The sequence below is a fragment of the Daphnia carinata genome, chromosome 9 (assembly GCF_022539665.2).
Source record: "Daphnia carinata strain CSIRO-1 chromosome 9, CSIRO_AGI_Dcar_HiC_V3, whole genome shotgun sequence".
Taxonomy (NCBI): domain Eukaryota; kingdom Metazoa; phylum Arthropoda; class Branchiopoda; order Diplostraca; family Daphniidae; genus Daphnia; species Daphnia carinata.
The window spans coordinates 5,378,362-5,394,041 of NC_081339.1; the positions used below are offsets into that span (position 1 = coordinate 5,378,362).

At 39.5% G+C, this 15,680-nt stretch overlaps 6 protein-coding genes and 1 long non-coding RNA gene across 10 annotated transcripts; 3 read left to right on the plus strand and 4 right to left on the minus strand.

The window, feature by feature from the left end:
* Window positions 1-398: 398 nt before the first annotated feature.
* LOC130688693 (histone-lysine N-methyltransferase NSD2-like) lies at window positions 399-4,864 on the minus strand. The gene is made up of 12 exons (XM_057511696.2): window positions 4,456-4,864; window positions 4,057-4,391; window positions 3,841-3,986; window positions 3,666-3,775; window positions 2,889-3,607; window positions 2,502-2,823; window positions 2,276-2,426; window positions 2,072-2,212; window positions 1,855-2,003; window positions 1,251-1,797; window positions 993-1,176; window positions 399-935 (listed from the first exon to the last, which is right to left on the minus strand). The coding sequence occupies exons 1-12, from the start codon at window positions 4,680-4,682 to the stop codon at window positions 670-672; spliced, it is 3,297 nt and encodes a 1,098-aa protein (XP_057367679.1). The 5' UTR covers window positions 4,683-4,864; the 3' UTR covers window positions 399-669.
* LOC132088292 (uncharacterized) lies at window positions 3,603-4,207 on the plus strand. Its single transcript, XR_009421751.1, has 3 exons — window positions 3,603-3,787; window positions 3,871-4,014; window positions 4,076-4,207. It is a non-coding gene; the product is annotated as an uncharacterized LOC132088292 (long non-coding RNA).
* Window positions 4,865-5,248: 384 nt separating the features above from the next.
* Window positions 5,249-7,320, minus strand: LOC130688717 (short/branched chain specific acyl-CoA dehydrogenase, mitochondrial-like). Its single transcript, XM_057511732.2, has 8 exons — window positions 7,185-7,320; window positions 6,842-7,075; window positions 6,576-6,782; window positions 6,489-6,510; window positions 6,266-6,414; window positions 5,898-6,206; window positions 5,697-5,832; window positions 5,249-5,628 (listed from the first exon to the last, which is right to left on the minus strand). Exons 1-8 carry the CDS (start codon window positions 7,218-7,220, stop codon window positions 5,450-5,452), a joined length of 1,272 nt encoding a protein of 423 aa, XP_057367715.1. The 5' UTR covers window positions 7,221-7,320; the 3' UTR covers window positions 5,249-5,449.
* A 120-nt stretch (window positions 7,321-7,440) lies between these two features.
* On the plus strand, window positions 7,441-8,406 carry LOC130688747 (large ribosomal subunit protein uL24-like). Of its 2 annotated transcripts, none has more exons than XM_057511771.1 (4): window positions 7,441-7,532; window positions 7,685-7,878; window positions 7,938-8,078; window positions 8,192-8,406. In XM_057511771.1, exons 2-4 carry the CDS (start codon window positions 7,711-7,713, stop codon window positions 8,345-8,347), a joined length of 465 nt encoding a protein of 154 aa, XP_057367754.1. In that variant the 5' UTR covers window positions 7,441-7,532; window positions 7,685-7,710; the 3' UTR covers window positions 8,348-8,406. The 2 variants fall into 2 exon arrangements, with proteins under 2 accessions (XP_057367754.1, XP_057367753.1); XM_057511770.1 differs by having other exon boundaries at window positions 7,441-7,473.
* A 326-nt stretch (window positions 8,407-8,732) lies between these two features.
* On the plus strand, window positions 8,733-10,671 carry LOC130688719 (bestrophin-2-like). 2 transcript variants are annotated; one of them, XM_057511734.2, is made up of 10 exons: window positions 8,733-8,843; window positions 8,904-9,093; window positions 9,151-9,258; window positions 9,321-9,347; window positions 9,414-9,580; window positions 9,642-9,796; window positions 9,895-9,972; window positions 10,041-10,187; window positions 10,254-10,334; window positions 10,394-10,668. In XM_057511734.2, the coding sequence occupies exons 1-10, from the start codon at window positions 8,831-8,833 to the stop codon at window positions 10,547-10,549; spliced, it is 1,122 nt and encodes a 373-aa protein (XP_057367717.1). In that variant the 5' UTR covers window positions 8,733-8,830; the 3' UTR covers window positions 10,550-10,668. The 2 variants fall into 2 exon arrangements, with proteins under 2 accessions (XP_057367717.1, XP_057367716.1); XM_057511733.2 differs by having other exon boundaries at window positions 8,904-9,258; window positions 10,394-10,671.
* Window positions 10,672-12,371: 1,700 nt separating this feature from the next.
* On the minus strand, window positions 12,372-13,317 carry LOC130688742 (NADH-quinone oxidoreductase subunit I-like). The gene is made up of 4 exons (XM_057511765.1): window positions 13,232-13,317; window positions 13,022-13,165; window positions 12,683-12,954; window positions 12,372-12,620 (listed from the first exon to the last, which is right to left on the minus strand). The coding sequence occupies exons 1-4, from the start codon at window positions 13,290-13,292 to the stop codon at window positions 12,459-12,461; spliced, it is 639 nt and encodes a 212-aa protein (XP_057367748.1). The 5' UTR covers window positions 13,293-13,317; the 3' UTR covers window positions 12,372-12,458.
* Window positions 13,318-13,518: 201 nt separating this feature from the next.
* LOC130688730 (uncharacterized) lies at window positions 13,519-14,958 on the minus strand. Of its 2 annotated transcripts, none has more exons than XM_057511750.2 (5): window positions 14,852-14,958; window positions 14,524-14,768; window positions 14,302-14,449; window positions 14,096-14,235; window positions 13,519-14,027 (listed from the first exon to the last, which is right to left on the minus strand). In XM_057511750.2, the coding sequence occupies exons 2-5, from the start codon at window positions 14,717-14,719 to the stop codon at window positions 13,660-13,662; spliced, it is 852 nt and encodes a 283-aa protein (XP_057367733.1). In that variant the 5' UTR covers window positions 14,720-14,768; window positions 14,852-14,958; the 3' UTR covers window positions 13,519-13,659. The 2 variants fall into 2 exon arrangements, with proteins under 2 accessions (XP_057367733.1, XP_057367731.1); XM_057511748.2 differs by having other exon boundaries at window positions 13,520-14,027; window positions 14,524-14,760; window positions 14,852-14,907.
* Window positions 14,959-15,680: the final 722 nt, after the last annotated feature.

The window sequence follows — 15,680 nt, forward strand, 5'->3', positions numbered from 1 at the left end:
ACTGTGAAAACTGTGAAACAAACGAAAAACGTTTTGCGACGGCCTATTTAACCACTATAAGCACTGCCTACCGGCCGTAAATCGCAACGAACAAATTGACAGATAAAATTCCTTATTCTATAGTAGGCTTTTATAGAAAGTTTAATTCTATTAGATTTATTTAAAAAATGTATATATTTTCCTTCATCAAAGACATTCATTCAAGGCTGGGTTTATAAAATTATGATTATAATTATGGTTTTGTCGGATCTCGATTTGGCAACATCGCGAGTTTTGGCCGACTTTTTAAAGACAAAAGGCATTACTTATAATTTTAATTAAAGGATTATTGTTTTTATAATATTTATTTATTTACGAATTGGAAATTGGAAGACAAATTTAATTAAGATTCAAACAAATACAATTTTGGGTTTATTTATTTCCTAGTTAAATCGTTTTCAAGAAGTATACACAAATGCGATGACGATAATTATGGTCAATTTACCAAACAGGGGGTTGAAAGAAGAAGTTATGGCTTGGGGGTCATGGAACATGGAGCAGATTTCAATTAAATTTCTGTTCGAGATTCAAAGGCAATTATGTATTCAGCATACTTGTTGGCAGTAAACGATGAAAAGAGGGGAAGATGGCGAAACAAATATAAATGCATTATCTTTATATAAGGCTCAATTAACAGCTACTCGTCTCGCTGAGCGATGTGGAAGGCTCAGGTGATATAGTCGCCACAGTTGCGGTATCTTCTTCTAGAAGACGCTTGACAAAAAAATTTGTTTCTTCTTGTGAATGCTCGTTACAGATTAAACCAAGCTGATCATGAGATTGCATATCCACTTCTATAGCGTGCGTCGAACAGAGAGAATTTGGACACACGCTGCAAAACTGGGTGGACTTGCGGCCACACACATCACAATGATGCCATGGGCATGTCCATTGGCCTAAAAATTGTTTTTAAAAATTACTTGAATTAAAAATTCTTAGGACTTTAGTATTACCTTTCGGGGGGGCAGAAAGTTTAAGACATTCAAGATGGTAAACTTTACTGCAATTCTTAAAATCACACACAACTAAGTGACCCCCTTCCGTACAGCGGAAGCAAAAATCTTCAGCCACTTTCTCTTTCTCAAGCTTCCGTTGCTGTTTTTTCTTTTTGGCCTTTATTGATTTAATCTTTTCCACCTTAAAAAAAGAAAACATATATCGAGTTTAACATGCTAAAGCTTTAATACAAAATTAAAAGAAAAAAAAATTACCTTTATCTGCTTTGGTTTGGCACCGATGAAGCCGGCGCAATTTGGAGCTCCACAATGACAAGGTTGCTGCCTCTGGTTACTCTCATTCGCCACATCTTGGGCACATTCCAATTGATAATTGAATGTAAGTTCTGCGTGAGCAGGGATGTCTGTTACAGCAAAAAGTCCAATGCGAATATCGCCCAAGACCGTCCATTTTTGGGTTTGGCAGTTGGGTTGGCATGAATGATTCATAAATCGTGCCAAGTTGCCACTTGGTCCAGCATCAATCATTCGGTTGTTGTCCAACGTCAAGAAATAGTAGGCCTCGTCTTGAGCATCTTGTTTAGCCTTGAGGCGACGACGGAATTCGCTATTGTCGATTATCTCTCCTACGTATTCTATGACGAAATCGCCTTTCTTAATATCAGCTTGAGATTTAAGTCCCCAGCCTTTTCCTCCAGTATTGAACGGATAGAGCGGGGGAGAAAGGCGTTGCTGAAAACGCTGATTCTGGCATAATTTGCCTCCAGCACACACATTTGGATCACATTCAAACAATAATATCCTAAAAATTATTCAGAATAAGAGAATTATTCGAAAAAAAAAATATTAGAATAAAAACCTGTTAAGACATTCTGTATCCGAGCTGCAAGTCGGTTGGCTTTCCGTTACCTCACAGTCACACAGAGAGGACGAATAGGGGCTTGGATCTTGCATACGAACTTTGCCAACCGGTTTGTTACTGCGTAGTTTATTGTACGGTGGCGGTTTCTTAGTATTGGAAACAACAGTATTACAATGGATTTTCGTTCATGAAAGTGATCTGGCGTAAGACTTACAACGTTGATTTTTGCTTGTCGTTCGGCTGTTCGCTCGGAAAGTACTTGCTTACGCATTTGAAATACAGGTGTTACATCTTCCAAGGCTTTCTTAAAGTCGTCCCCCAATTTATTCTTACTCTTCCCTTTACATCCTTGGTCCTGCAGAAATGTATTGTTACGTCTTGTTTACCCATGAAAAAGTAAAACAATTATGAAACTTACTCCGTCTTGATAATGAAATACTTGGCCACGATAGACAAACGCGCTGTTATTGCTACCATAAAAGTAGACCAAGAACTCCCCTGCCTTGGGTTGGTATTTCTGATGCTTAGGCGGTATCTCGTCCAATGGGTACACTCTACCAGGCCACCACCTATTTACCAATCGGGCCGTCATTAATACGTAAAAAACTTTTGCATTAGTAACATAATGAAAAAAAAAAACTGACCTGTATATGCTCATTTTAACCCATACTATGTCGCCATAAAGGATGGTCTTGCCAGATGTGCATTCATAGCAAAGAAAAGATCCGTCCGGTTCCGTTTCCAAGCCCGCACAACGAGTATGAAAAGACGAAGGACATCGTTCACAGCATATTAGGCTGCCGCCTTCAGAACAAACAATGCACCAGTTTACATTATAATGGATGGGTAAAATCGTCTTTTTCTCCTTCTTGGATTTTTTAGCAACTTCACGATTTTCCACGTGCTTAAAACACTTCATCTGCGTATTGGATAACTGGATAGAGCCTGCAGCCAGACATTTTTCACCTTCAAATATATAAAAGGAAAATTATGGATAGCTCGAAAACAAAGCGATCTTTGAGTTCAAGTACTTTGATGATAGGCAGTTGGACAATATATGCAACGAACTAGTTTCTTCTCTGCTTGATGCAATTCATTCAGGTCTGCGACGCAAGTATGGCAATAGTGTGCTGGGCATGTGAATTGAGAGGCTGGTTTTTCTTGCCTTACGCTAGGAGAATGGAACAGTTTCAGACAATTACGATGATAGTGTCTTCCACACAACTTGAAATTGCAAGAAAGCATTGCGCCTTCCGATTGTTGGCAAAGACAGCACTTTGAGTTAGTCGAGGGATCGCAGTTAAGGCACAAGAAAGTTTCCAAGTTTGATGGTGCTTTCAAATCCTTTCTTATACATTCGGGATGATAAACTAGGCGACACTTGTTGCATGACAACGTCTGATTTTCTCGAGACCCACAAAACTCGCAAACGTCAACGCGCATTTCCTTATCGCGTTTCTTTGGCACATCTTTATTGGCATCATTTGGTAGAACCACTTCTGTTAGGTTATCATCTGGACAGGCAATGTCTTCCATTTTCTCGCTTACGTCACTTAAGGTCTGAATATGTTCTGCCAAAACTACGGATTGTTGTTCTTCTAGGGAAACATGCCCTTCTACGCTTTCTTTACTCTGTCGCCGTCGCTTTGGTTTTCTGTCCGCAGAGTCATCTATGGATTTCCTTTTTCGCTGAATTTGTTCTTCTTCTTTGGATTGGAGAAGTTTTCTAAATAGTATCAATCGTTGTTCCCTAAAGATGATATAGAATGACTAACATTATTCTCGGATTTTGCTTTGATGGACACTACCTCGATGAAGGCATGGCCTGCTTCGCCTCTTCCACAGCCAACTGCCAAGTCTTTCGTCCACTTTTGATTGCTTGCTGAAGGGACTTGAAAATTTTGCTTTTGCTCAAAACCTGAAATCATTTGTAAAATTTTATAAAAGTGCAATGCAAATCCAAGGTGATTCTTTTAAAAATACATGTTTTAAAAAACCATTTTTATCCTTTAGTAGTTCTTCTACACCTCCATTGAAAGGAAACAAGACATTTGCAGACAGCCAGCTTCTTGATCCATTATCTCCAAAGAATTCAACATGGAATAGTCTGATTTCTGTCTTTCCTGTCACTAGAAACAAAATTACCAGGGTTAACATGTATGTATAAATGTTTTAATGTCCAATGAAATAATACTGTACTTCTAGTTTTTGTATAAAGAAATTCTAAGGGATCCTGAGTAATAAGTGAAGGCCATAGAGGGTAACCAGAAATGTAGGCCCAGACTAAATCACCAATTGTAAAAGGTAGGCTTAAATCTAGGGATATGTCTGCAGCCACAGCCCCTGGCTGTGTTTTTTCTCCAACATTATCCTTCTGATGCGCAAACACTTCCAACCGGTTGGTTCTATCATCAATTACACCATTGGTGGTAGGAACTGCGTCAACTTTCAAGTTGTTTGATTTCAAATGAAGCTGCAAATTGTCAAACGATAGAAGTTTGTTTTCTTTATCTTCACAAGCTCGGGCAAGGTTTCTAGACAATTAAGGAAGAAATCCATGTACATTATTTTATTATTTGTGAGGAAACAATGTCTTACTTGGTATCAACCACCGTTAAAGGTTCTTTCCCACTGATACTTGTTGATTCATTTGTAATTGGAGTAAGATACTCCCTTGTTTTGGAATTCCGTTTAGCATTTTTGATATGGGGTTCAGGCTGTATCTCTGGTGTCAAAGACCTTTCACGTGATAGAGATTTTCGTGATAAACTTTTCCACTTGGATATCAACATCAGCCTCCTACTCTTTGCCTTTTTATCATTCATGATTCAGCCAATAATATGAAGACTTTTTATTTTCTAATGTGTCAATAATGTTAAAGATCAAAACATGTTAAACCCCAATCCGTTACACTTTAAAGAATCACATTAAATTAACGAGAATCCTGAAAAGGCGGACAGCTAAACACAATTTCGTTTCGATTTGATATCGGTATTGAGAGGAGGAAAAGGCGGGAAATAAAGAACTAATACGGGACAGACGTCACAGAAGCCCTTCCTACTTCGCAAGCCATGAAATGCCTAATAGAAGCACACGGATTAATGTAACAGAATAACAGTTAATAAAATTTAACTATTTAAGTATGAAAGATCGAAAGCAAACATGTACGTAATGAACGAATGAGCCCTCGAACCTAACTGAACTAAATGAACAAGTGTAAAATTCGACAAATGCTGTTTAGCTTAGACTATTCTTCAAGACAAACCTATCCAATGCATTTTTGTGTTATCAAAATTTATTTTAGAATTTGGAAAAGAAATTCTCGTTCCTTGACTTAGTATATTTAAGGAAGTTACCCAAGTCTTCACAATTTTAGTACAAGCATATTAGGCTTACCTAGATGACTTTTTATTACAATTCTTGTACACTGCCTTAATCATGACAAGAAGTAGCATCACTGTCTCATGTAGGAATATAAACAGATCTGTCAATTTACAGTTTGAGATTGACTCACGAACACTGATCACGGACAACCATATCATAATATGATGACTTCCAAATGTCATCCATGAAGCTATTGCCAAAAGACGAATCACGATTGGTACTCTTGCTTAATATACTTAGCTATGGTGTTCAACTGAATGTTACTCGTTCCCTCATAGATTGTACCAATTTTACAATCACGATAAAACTTTTCGACTGGGTAATCTTTCGTGAAACCGACTCCTCCCATCCATTCGATACATTTCGAAGTGGTCAACGCTGCAACTTCTGGAAACACAATGAAAACAAGAACATACAGAATTAATTGATTTGAAAAAGAAATTCTGTAGCCTAACCAGATGCAAAATATTTAGCCATGGCGGCCTGTTTAACAAATGGTAAACCGGCTTCCTTCAATCTGGCGGCGTTATAGACGAGAAGACGGGCACATTCTATCTGGGTTGCGACCTGTGCGATCTGATGCTGCATAGCCTACATTTGCGTAACACGTCATTTCAGGATTACTTATCGGAGAACACCAGAAAATGGCATCTTGCCTGAAAATCAAATATCTGTTTCCCAAATTGTGTCCTTTCGAGAGTGTAGGGAACCGTGGCATCCAAGCAACCCTGGGCCAATCCAACCATTTGCGCGCCTATGCCAATTCGACCTTCGTTTAGCATGCCAATCGCATACTTATAGCCTTGGCCGAGTTCGCCCAGAATATTGCTTGCGGGAACTTGAACATTATCAAAATGGACGGCGCACGTACTTGAGGCCCGGATACCCAGCTTGTCCTCTTTTTTACCAACGGAGAGACCTGGTGTAATTTGGTCAACAATAAAGCATGTGATGCCTTTATATCCCTAGAATTTCGGCTTTCATGAACAGTTCTCTTTAATACTGATGGTGCAACAAAACTTACGGCTTTGGGGTCCACATTAGCCATTACTAAGTAGACTCCGGCTATTTCGGAACTGGAAATCCACATTTTGGTACCATTAATAATGTAATGGTCACCGGTTTTAATAGCCCGTGTCTTTAGTGAAAAAGCATCGGATCCTGATTCAGCCTCTATAAAACAGCGCGGAAAAGCGGCGTTAATCACAAAGCCCAGCACGGAAAAAAGGTTAGGCATGTAGAGTCACCTGAGAGACAGAAACTCCCAACCTGAAATTTGAAGAAACATTAATAAGTAATTATAAATCTTAATCCAGAAGAAATGAAGTTATTACTGTGTCTTGAGCAAGTTTTGGCAGATACTTTTCTTTTTGTTCTTGAGTGCCAAGTTTGCGCAGCAATGTGTTTATTAGTGTGTTCTGGATGTCACAAAACACACTAACTGAAGGATCTATTTTTGCCAACTCTTCAATTGTAATGATAGCTGACATGAAAGAGGCTCCTGCACCTCCATACTCTGGATCAATTTCCAGCCCCATTAGCTATAAAGTGAATCCTGTATTGCAACCCCAGCCAAACTAAAAAGTTATGGATATTTTACCCCATTTGAAAACAAGGCATTGACTACATCTGGTTCAAAAGATTGCTGAATATCCATTTTCTTAACAAATGGAGCAATGATTTGGCTGGCCAATTTGGCCACACTCTCCTTCATCATGATTTCATCTTCAGTAAGCTGTGTAAGAGGCTGTACTTTGGTGGCAATCTGTCTCGATACAAACTGCCTTCCTGAAGAGCAAAGCCCTGTCGTATTCTTCGGCATCGACAATGCTAGCTTTATAAAATAATACATAAACATTACTATTGTTGAGTCTGATCATTCACATTACATCTAACAAAACAATTTTTGAGTTTATTCTCACACAAAGCGAATTAAACTGTACCTTAACCAAAGACATGTTCCGAGAAGATGCAAACATTTTCTTTTTCAATAAATGCTTATAATTTTATGTCCAAACCAAAACGTTTTCCTAAGAGCGTTAACCGCGTTTTGCTTACTTTACATAATTTTTGTTGACATCCGACACTGCCATCTGGTAACAAGTCCTTGGCAGACAGAGACATCTATAACGAACGTATTTCTCACTTTCAATAAGGCAACGTTGTCGACGTTGCCTTTTTTTGTGTTCCTTTCTCGTCCATAGGTTTTCCTTCCTTCGAAGCCAAATTCAGGTTCGTTTTTCTCTTTGTCATCCTTTCGAATCCAAACCATCTTCGAGCTTGTTAAGAAAGTAACTGCAATCATAGAACTGCACTAGAAAAACTAATCTGTCTTTATTCGTTAAAAATAAATTTTGTCTTAAATTTGAAGTGTTCATTTCAGTATATCGTTGCCGACTTTTGGAACTCACATTGCTCACGGTCGTTTTTCCTGTCCTTTTAGGTTCTTCGGACTTCGACTGACAAAAAATGAAGTTGAACACAAGAGTTACCTCCTCTCGGCGCAAGAACCGCAAGCGTCATTTCAGCGCACCTTCCCACATTCGTAGGAAGTTGATGACGGCTCCCCTATCCAAGGAACTCAGGACAAAGTACAACGTCCGAAACATCCCCATCCGCAAGGATGATGAAGTTCAGGTAGATAGAAATTCGAAATATGTGTGTTATGTCATCATGTTCATCAATGGTTTATGTAGGTTGTACGAGGCCACTACAAAGGACAGCAGGTTGGCAAAGTCATCCAGTGCTACCGTAAAAAGTTTATGATCTACATTGAGAGGATCCAGCGTGAGAAGGCCAATGGAGCCACTGTTCCAGTTGGCATCCACCCATCTAAAGTAAGTTCTTTCATAAACAGATTCATAATATCTACTTGTTCTAAGGCTTGGTCTAGATACATCAAGTAAACAGCTACTGTAAAGGTTTATTAATCTAAATAACTCTTCATTAGGTTGTCATTGTCAAACTGAAGATGGACAAGGACCGCAAGAAGATTGTGGAACGGAGGGCTAAGGGCCGCCTTGCTGCTTTGGGCAAAGACAAGGGCAAATACACAGAAGAGTCTGCAGCCTCCCCTGCCACCACGACGCCGATGGAAACAGCTTAAATTTTCGGTCGAGATACTTTGTACATTCTATTTGAATACAGAGTATTTGAGCTGCATAACTTGGTTCTCTTCAAGTTGTGTTTCTGTTGTGAATTATTCTCTCGGATATTGTTAGGCATGGCTGAGATAATGAAAAACGGTGGGTAGAAACCGCTTTGATAATCTACTAAACCTTAGTTCTACGGTATCAGGGTGGTGTACACGTGAACAACGAAAGTTGTACATGTCCACAATTGTCACGGTTGAAGCAGTGCTATCGATTCGATTGATCGTTTGTTTCGGGTTCATTTATCATTCAGGAGAATGCGTGTTCGACATGTTTCCAGAGTTCGGTCTGATGGGGGATTAAAACTTTCAAGAGACCATGACTTGGTAGCGAGGTTTTCGACTGTATTAACAGAGTACACGCAACCAGTAAGAAAGTCAGTTGCACGATTAGCTTTATGTTTGAACGAAAAAGTGGTCTGTTCGAAATTGTAAAACATGTCTTCTATACGTAAGTGACGATTCGTTCGCTGATTTAACTAACTGCTAATGTGTCCATCTATTTTGCCAGCATCTGTTCACGTTGGGTGTGACGAAATGGATAAAGGCGCCATGTCAAACAATGTTGGTATCGGGGCAATGCTCCTGAGATGGAAGTGTTCCGTCTACAAAGTCGTGTACCGAGAATTTTTAGTTTTCCTCATCCTGTTTGGAATTGTTAGTGCTGTATACCGCAATGGATTGAATGAGGATCAGAAAAAGTTAGAACAATGTAATTTTCGGTCACAAATCCCCATAACAAAACGATTCTTTCGCAGAGCTTTTCACGAATCACAAACTTTTTTCGAGAACTACACAAAGTTGATCTCTCTACCGTTTCTTCTCGGTTTCTACGTTACCATCGTCGCAGGTCGATGGTGGCAGCAGTAATGAATATGTTACAGATGTCTCACGTCAGTTCTTATTGATCTTTTTTTTCTCCTCCCAGATACATGACGATCCCTTGGCCGGACAAGTATTGCACTCTCAAAACACAAATCGTAAAGAAACAATAGTTGGATGAAATGGATTTTTTTTTCAGGTTGATGCTAACTCTTCAAATGTATGTACCGGGTAAGGACGAAAGGTCTCGAATTATTCGGCGAGTATTATTACGACGAGCTTTATTGATGCTAACCCTGTTACTGCGCTCAATCTCACGTGCCGTCCGTCGACGTTTCCCAACTCTACAGGATTTGGTGAAAAATGGTACGAATCAATAGACTGTTTTTCTTCTATAGCATCCACGTAATACTTTGTTGGTAAGTAGGAATAATGACCAGAACCGAAAAGCAGTGTTACGAATCGATTTCTCCAGTAGTAAATCTGTTTTGGGTACCCTCAACATGGTTTACTTCAACGCTCAATGAAGCTGTTAGGGATGGTATTTTGGTCGACCCTGCAGGCAACAAACTCATTATGGAGGTAACACAAACAGTTGAATAATACGAACGCATTGATACAAACATTGTAAAGAAACATACACAACTATCGGGTGCTCAAAACGTGTCATTTTAAAAAAGGAATTTCTGGAGTTTCGCGCGAACTGCGGAGCCCTTTGGAGCTACAACTGGGTTTCTATTCCCATGGTGTATACCCAAGTACTATTTTACAGATATTAATTTAAAAAAAATAATAATAATAATAATGTCGATATTGTTTCCGTTAGGTCTGTACACTGGCAACTTATTCCTATTTCATCGCATGTCTCATAGCACGTCAGTATACCGGGCCTAGTTCTGCAGTCGGAGCTATCGACATCTACTTCCCTATCGGGACGGTCTTGGAACTTGTTTTTTACGTTGGACTCTTAAAGGTTTGTGTAGGGCATCGATAACAAAAAAAAAACTATTCATATTTCCCCCTTAACGTTTTACTTTAGGTAGCTGAGCAAATGAAAAATCCATTCGGGGATGACGACGAAGATTTTGATCTCAACTTTCTCCTCACTCGTCATTTGAAAGTAAGTTTGCATTGCTATTTGTTCCTGGATTTCTATTAATAAATGCAACCATACTGCAGACCGTTCACCTTGGGTTAGACTATCTGAACGATCTGGTGCCACCGCTGAAAGACGATCAACCATCGAACAATAAAGACATCAGACAGCAGGCGAGAGTACCCACTACTCAAATTACCCATCCAACCCGATTCAAGACGGTATCTTCAAAGATTTAGATGAAATTACAGTTAAAACTGTTTTATGTCAATAGCTCCCGAATAGCTCAAATTAAAACATTTCTGTTGTCGCTAACTGTTCGTTGCATAATTCACCGCAGCACGCACTACAAATCTGATCCCGAAAGGCCGTCATCGTTTCATTGGCGTGCGTGTTACGTTGGCATTGACACGACCCTGTTCTATTATTCTAAATAAAATGTTAACGCCCACAAAGGCTAAACGCTCCTGAGAACTTCCAACATAAACTTTAAAATGTTTCACGATAAGATAAAACATAGCCTGCACGCTGCTGGGGTAGTAAATGTAATAGTAGAACAACGTTTGAAAAAATCATGACTATTGAAAACGCTACTTTTCGAATTACCAATTAATCAATTGCCATTAAGAGATGGGAAAATTCAAGATTACCGCCTCAGGCCAATTTTTTAATACAACGAGAAACCATTTACGTGAAAGGGCACAAACTATTTGCTAACCAAAACCATGGCAAATTCCATGTACAATAAAATAATGAGGCGTTTTACACCTATCAGTCCTACGTTAGTCAACATTGGACGGGTTGCGAAATTGTTAATCAATATGCTCTCTGCCATTATTATTGGAATGCCAATATGCGAAACTAAGGATAAAAATTTCCTGCTTGGTCGCGCCATCGGAGGTTTTATTAACGTGGTGATACTAATGGTAGGGCTAGTGGCATGGGCCACAGAAAAATGTCCAGCCCAGCCCCGAATTCCTGTCTATCTGATGATGGTAGCCGGCGCGAACTTGTTTTTAAAACCAAACACCATTCGACCTGAATTGAATTTCTTCGAGATACTAATAAAAGAACTCACGGCTTGCATGGTGTCTTACGCCGGATACACGTGGATCAAAGGGATACCAATAGCGAATTTCAATGATTTCGAAAATGATTACAACTTCTGCCATCGCTACGTGTTCCTTATTGCTTCAAGGTTGAACAAAATATCCCTATTTTTTTCTGCCTGGATCGTTGCATGCACCCTACTATTTCTTTCCGCGATTTGCATTAATCTCTGATTTCTAACCTCGAATCGCAATAAGATACCAAGTTTCTTCGACAATAAAATTTCGATAAAAAATACGTTGACTACCACTCTTCGATAAACACAATCACATTCAGAAATCAGCACGTCACGACTTAATTACTTACAGGTAAATAATTACAGAAACATGGTCCTACCTTCCACTCGGGTCAAACCATCGAGGACAGAATCAGCTTGGGTAGACGCAGTGTAGGCTCCAAGTGGGGACGTTGTTAGAGTAGTGTGACCGGTAATGGTTACCAATGAAAGGCAGTCTCGAAAACGATGCTGGATCCACTGGCCGTTTGATAAATGAAGAGCACTGAATGATTTCCACGGAACGAAAACCACGAGGGCTTTCCTTAGATTTCAGTTGTAACAATACGAAGATTAAATCGATGATGTCCAACTCAGCTGTTTACTGGATCGCGAAGAGTGATTAGAACGTAGAGTTTTCGAACCTAGTTGTCTAATCCGACTCGATAAAACTTTTCTCAACTTCTAGGAAAACTTGGTTTTCTTCGCTGCCTTGCATTAAACTTCTCTGGGGGGTAATCGAACTCTCCTGCAAAGGTTGGTGAAAAACTAGGGGCTGAAATGAATTCACTGTTTATGGCTGTCGATCGATCCACAACCAAACGTGAAGGTCAAGATGTAACAGAATGGAAGGCAAATATGGGAAGCAATACTTACAATTAAGGTGTGGGTTCCTGCTAAGGCGCTATTTTACAGTTACATACAATTAGCAGCTGCTCGCGCGACGAAATGTAACGGATGGTATCGTATTCATCTATTGACACCTTCAAGGACCACCTTACTATTAATTTTACATTAGTGAAACTTTACTATAATTGAAAGCTTCAACGGTATAGATGGTCAGCTTGTAGGCTAGCTGCAATTTCAGCTTCCCATTTATCTCCATTATTCAGCAACTTCTCTTTGTTGTATAAGAGTTCTTCATGGGTTTCAGTGGAGAATTCAAAATTAGGGCCCTCTACAATTGCATCAACTGGGCATGCTTCCTGTAGAGCATTTCATCAGCATAACAACTGAATATTCTGATTCATTTATATAAGAAACTTACCTGGCAAAAGCCACAGTAAATGCATTTAGTCATGTCGATGTCATATCTTGTTGTTCGTCTGCTGCCATCTGCACGGGGCTCTGCTTCAATTGTGATTGCCTGGGCAGGGCATACAGCTTCGCAGAGCTTGCAAGCAATACAACGCTCCTCTCCAGATGGGTATCGCCTAAGAGCATGTTCCCCTCTGAATCTAGGACTAAGTGGTCCTTTTTCAAACGGATAATTTATGGTTGCAGGCTCTTTAAAGAAGTGTGCAAGAGTCACTCCGAAACCTACAAAATTAAAAGAAGTGTTGGTTAACTTGATAGCTGCAGGCCACAAGTGAGCTGGCAAACTTACCTCTAAAAATTTCCGTTAATAGTATGTGATCTCCTGCACGATCCGCGATCTCTTGGTTCGTCTTAGGATCCGACCCCAACTCATCTGTTACAATTTTATAGGCAGTGCGAAACTGCATGTTGAGGGATGATTTGGGTAGTAGACCTACAGTAGATTTAGATTTTTCATTCTTTAAATCTAAATAATTGTAGTTAATTTTTATTTGTTTACCATTTCGGGCTAGATGAAGAAGTCGCGATGAGGCCATTTTGCTAAATGCACAATACACCATCTAGCGGAAAATGAACAAACTTTACATATGCTAAATTTTTTCGAGTTGTGATGTAACGCGGGAAGTCACGTTTGAAAACGGTAATTTAGAAACATTGAAGACTTTTGCCAACAGCTAAACGTTACTGTGCAAGAACATCCGTCTAGGATGTCCTTCAAGCACTTGTACCACTCAACATTCCTTATACTAGAGTAAAGGAAACAGATGTTTTTAAAGTACATATATATTTTTCTCATATCTAGAAGCTCTTAACTCCAGTAAATTTGATGAGCTGTAATTTCGCATTGAAAATGGATATTTGGATAATCATGGAAATGTAGTGGGAAGGACATATCGATGAGCCTCCATTCTACAACTATGGAGTCCTCTAATAGTAGCGAACAGAGGCCGATAAGTTGACAAGTGCATCGCGCGATTCGCGGTCCTCCAAATAAATATCCTTGTCAATCTTGACAAAGCGCAACAGCCTGAGATCCGCACACAGTTTATTCCATGGAACTACGTTCTCCAACTGCAGAAGAGCATCACAGATTCCATTCTTTTGTTCGACTGCCATCGATGAGCGAATCATGATAGGATAGGGTGGAAGCGGGCCAATTGATGTAAATATGTGAAGATCATGGGCAAGGGCAGGATTCTTTGCCATCGCAAATGCCAACACATTTGAATCTACTGACGCCACATCCGCTTTACGCGAGGCGACCATATGAATGGAGTTCAAGTGCGACCCAGAGTCTGCGCAGATTTGAAATTAATGGGTATGAATAGCGTTTGCATCGGCGAAAATTTGTTTATCAACTTACTAAGAACACTTCCAAAGAAGGATGGATTTTCCCCATATTCTTTAAGGGCTTTAAGCATAACAAAGTGACCACTTGTTGAGCAGGGGTTGTTGGTAGCCCAGTTTGCCCCACGTAAATCTAGAAAATCCTTGGTTCTTTCTCTGACCAAAACCCAAAAGTCAATGCTATTAATAAAATTATTAGACACACAGATATAAACACATTACTTTGAATTTTTGTGGATGATTATATCTGCATAGTATCCTGCAGATTCACCTTTGGTGAGATGGGGGTAAACACCTCCGACTGGTAGAAGTTCCCAATTTTTATTATCTTCTTTAATAAGCTTTTGATATGCTGCTCCCGTAATAAATGCTGTAAGTCAATGTCACCACAAATATTTAACTGATATCTGCCAACAACACAATGTAGAATGAATGAAGTATTACCTAAATCTGCAACTTTGGTTTCAAATGGATCAATTCGGTCTGATTGTGGACCATCGAATCTGGATTCATAAAAGAGCATGGTCTCTTTGCCTAGAGAGGATTCCAGATATTGGGATATACTCTCAAAAAGTTCTACACTCAATCCGGGGACTAGGTAGGTGATGATTCGTAGAGGAAGTTTACACTGTTCAGTCATGATGAACAATATGTTTATGAGATCCTTCCAAATAATTGCTCCTAAAATCCTGCAATAAGCTTTAAGTAAGTAACTGGAAACAAGGAACAGTCGCTGCTACGAAAAACTAACGTTTGAAATATAATTCCTTACTGGAGATTCTTCGTCGACTCGTCGAATGAGTCAGGTGCTATCCTAGCCTCGCTACGGTGAAGAAATAAAAAAAGAGGCTGACTCGAATTATCAAGGCGCCTAGAGACAACCTATATTTTTAAGTTACATTTTATATTCTTATTAAGAACAAAAAAGAGAAATCGTCTGAAAATGCACTGTTGTCTGGTGGGAATGAGAACCTTTAAAAAAAAAAACATTTCGAATTTCAAATTTCTCGAAACAAAATCCATTATTTAAGTTTCTACGCGTATTGCTACATTACAAAAAAATTAAGTTACTGGCGCAAAACGCCTGGAGGATGGAAAGATATGATCTCGCAGTTGAGCTCAAAAACTGGCAAATGGCAATTTTGTATTTCGAAGTAGTCGAGTCAGACAAGCAGGGTCATCTCGGCCACCATTTAAGCAACTAATAATGTATTCAAGGCACGTAAAGAATTTGAATGGAAAAAAGGGCCTTGGGAGTTCAAACTAATTGTAACACACCTGTTGAAACAACCAATCGGAATAAAGGTATGCGAAAAGTGATGCGACAGCCTTGTAGCTAGCTAGTAAACAAGTTACCGAAAGAAACAACAGCAGCAAGGTCACTTGTAACTGTCGGCGTGCATTTTGTTGTCTTCACTTCGCAACAGAAAAAAAGTAAATGTATAAAGTAATAAAAGATGGGCATCGAGATTGTGAAATTTGCCCGTAGGTCGTGGAAAATGGCTCCAAAATGAGAAGCATCTACGTCGGGGGCAGTTGAATCTCTCACGTATTCCACGTGGCAAGTTAAGTAAAAGCGGCTCGATTCTGTAACCTCACCT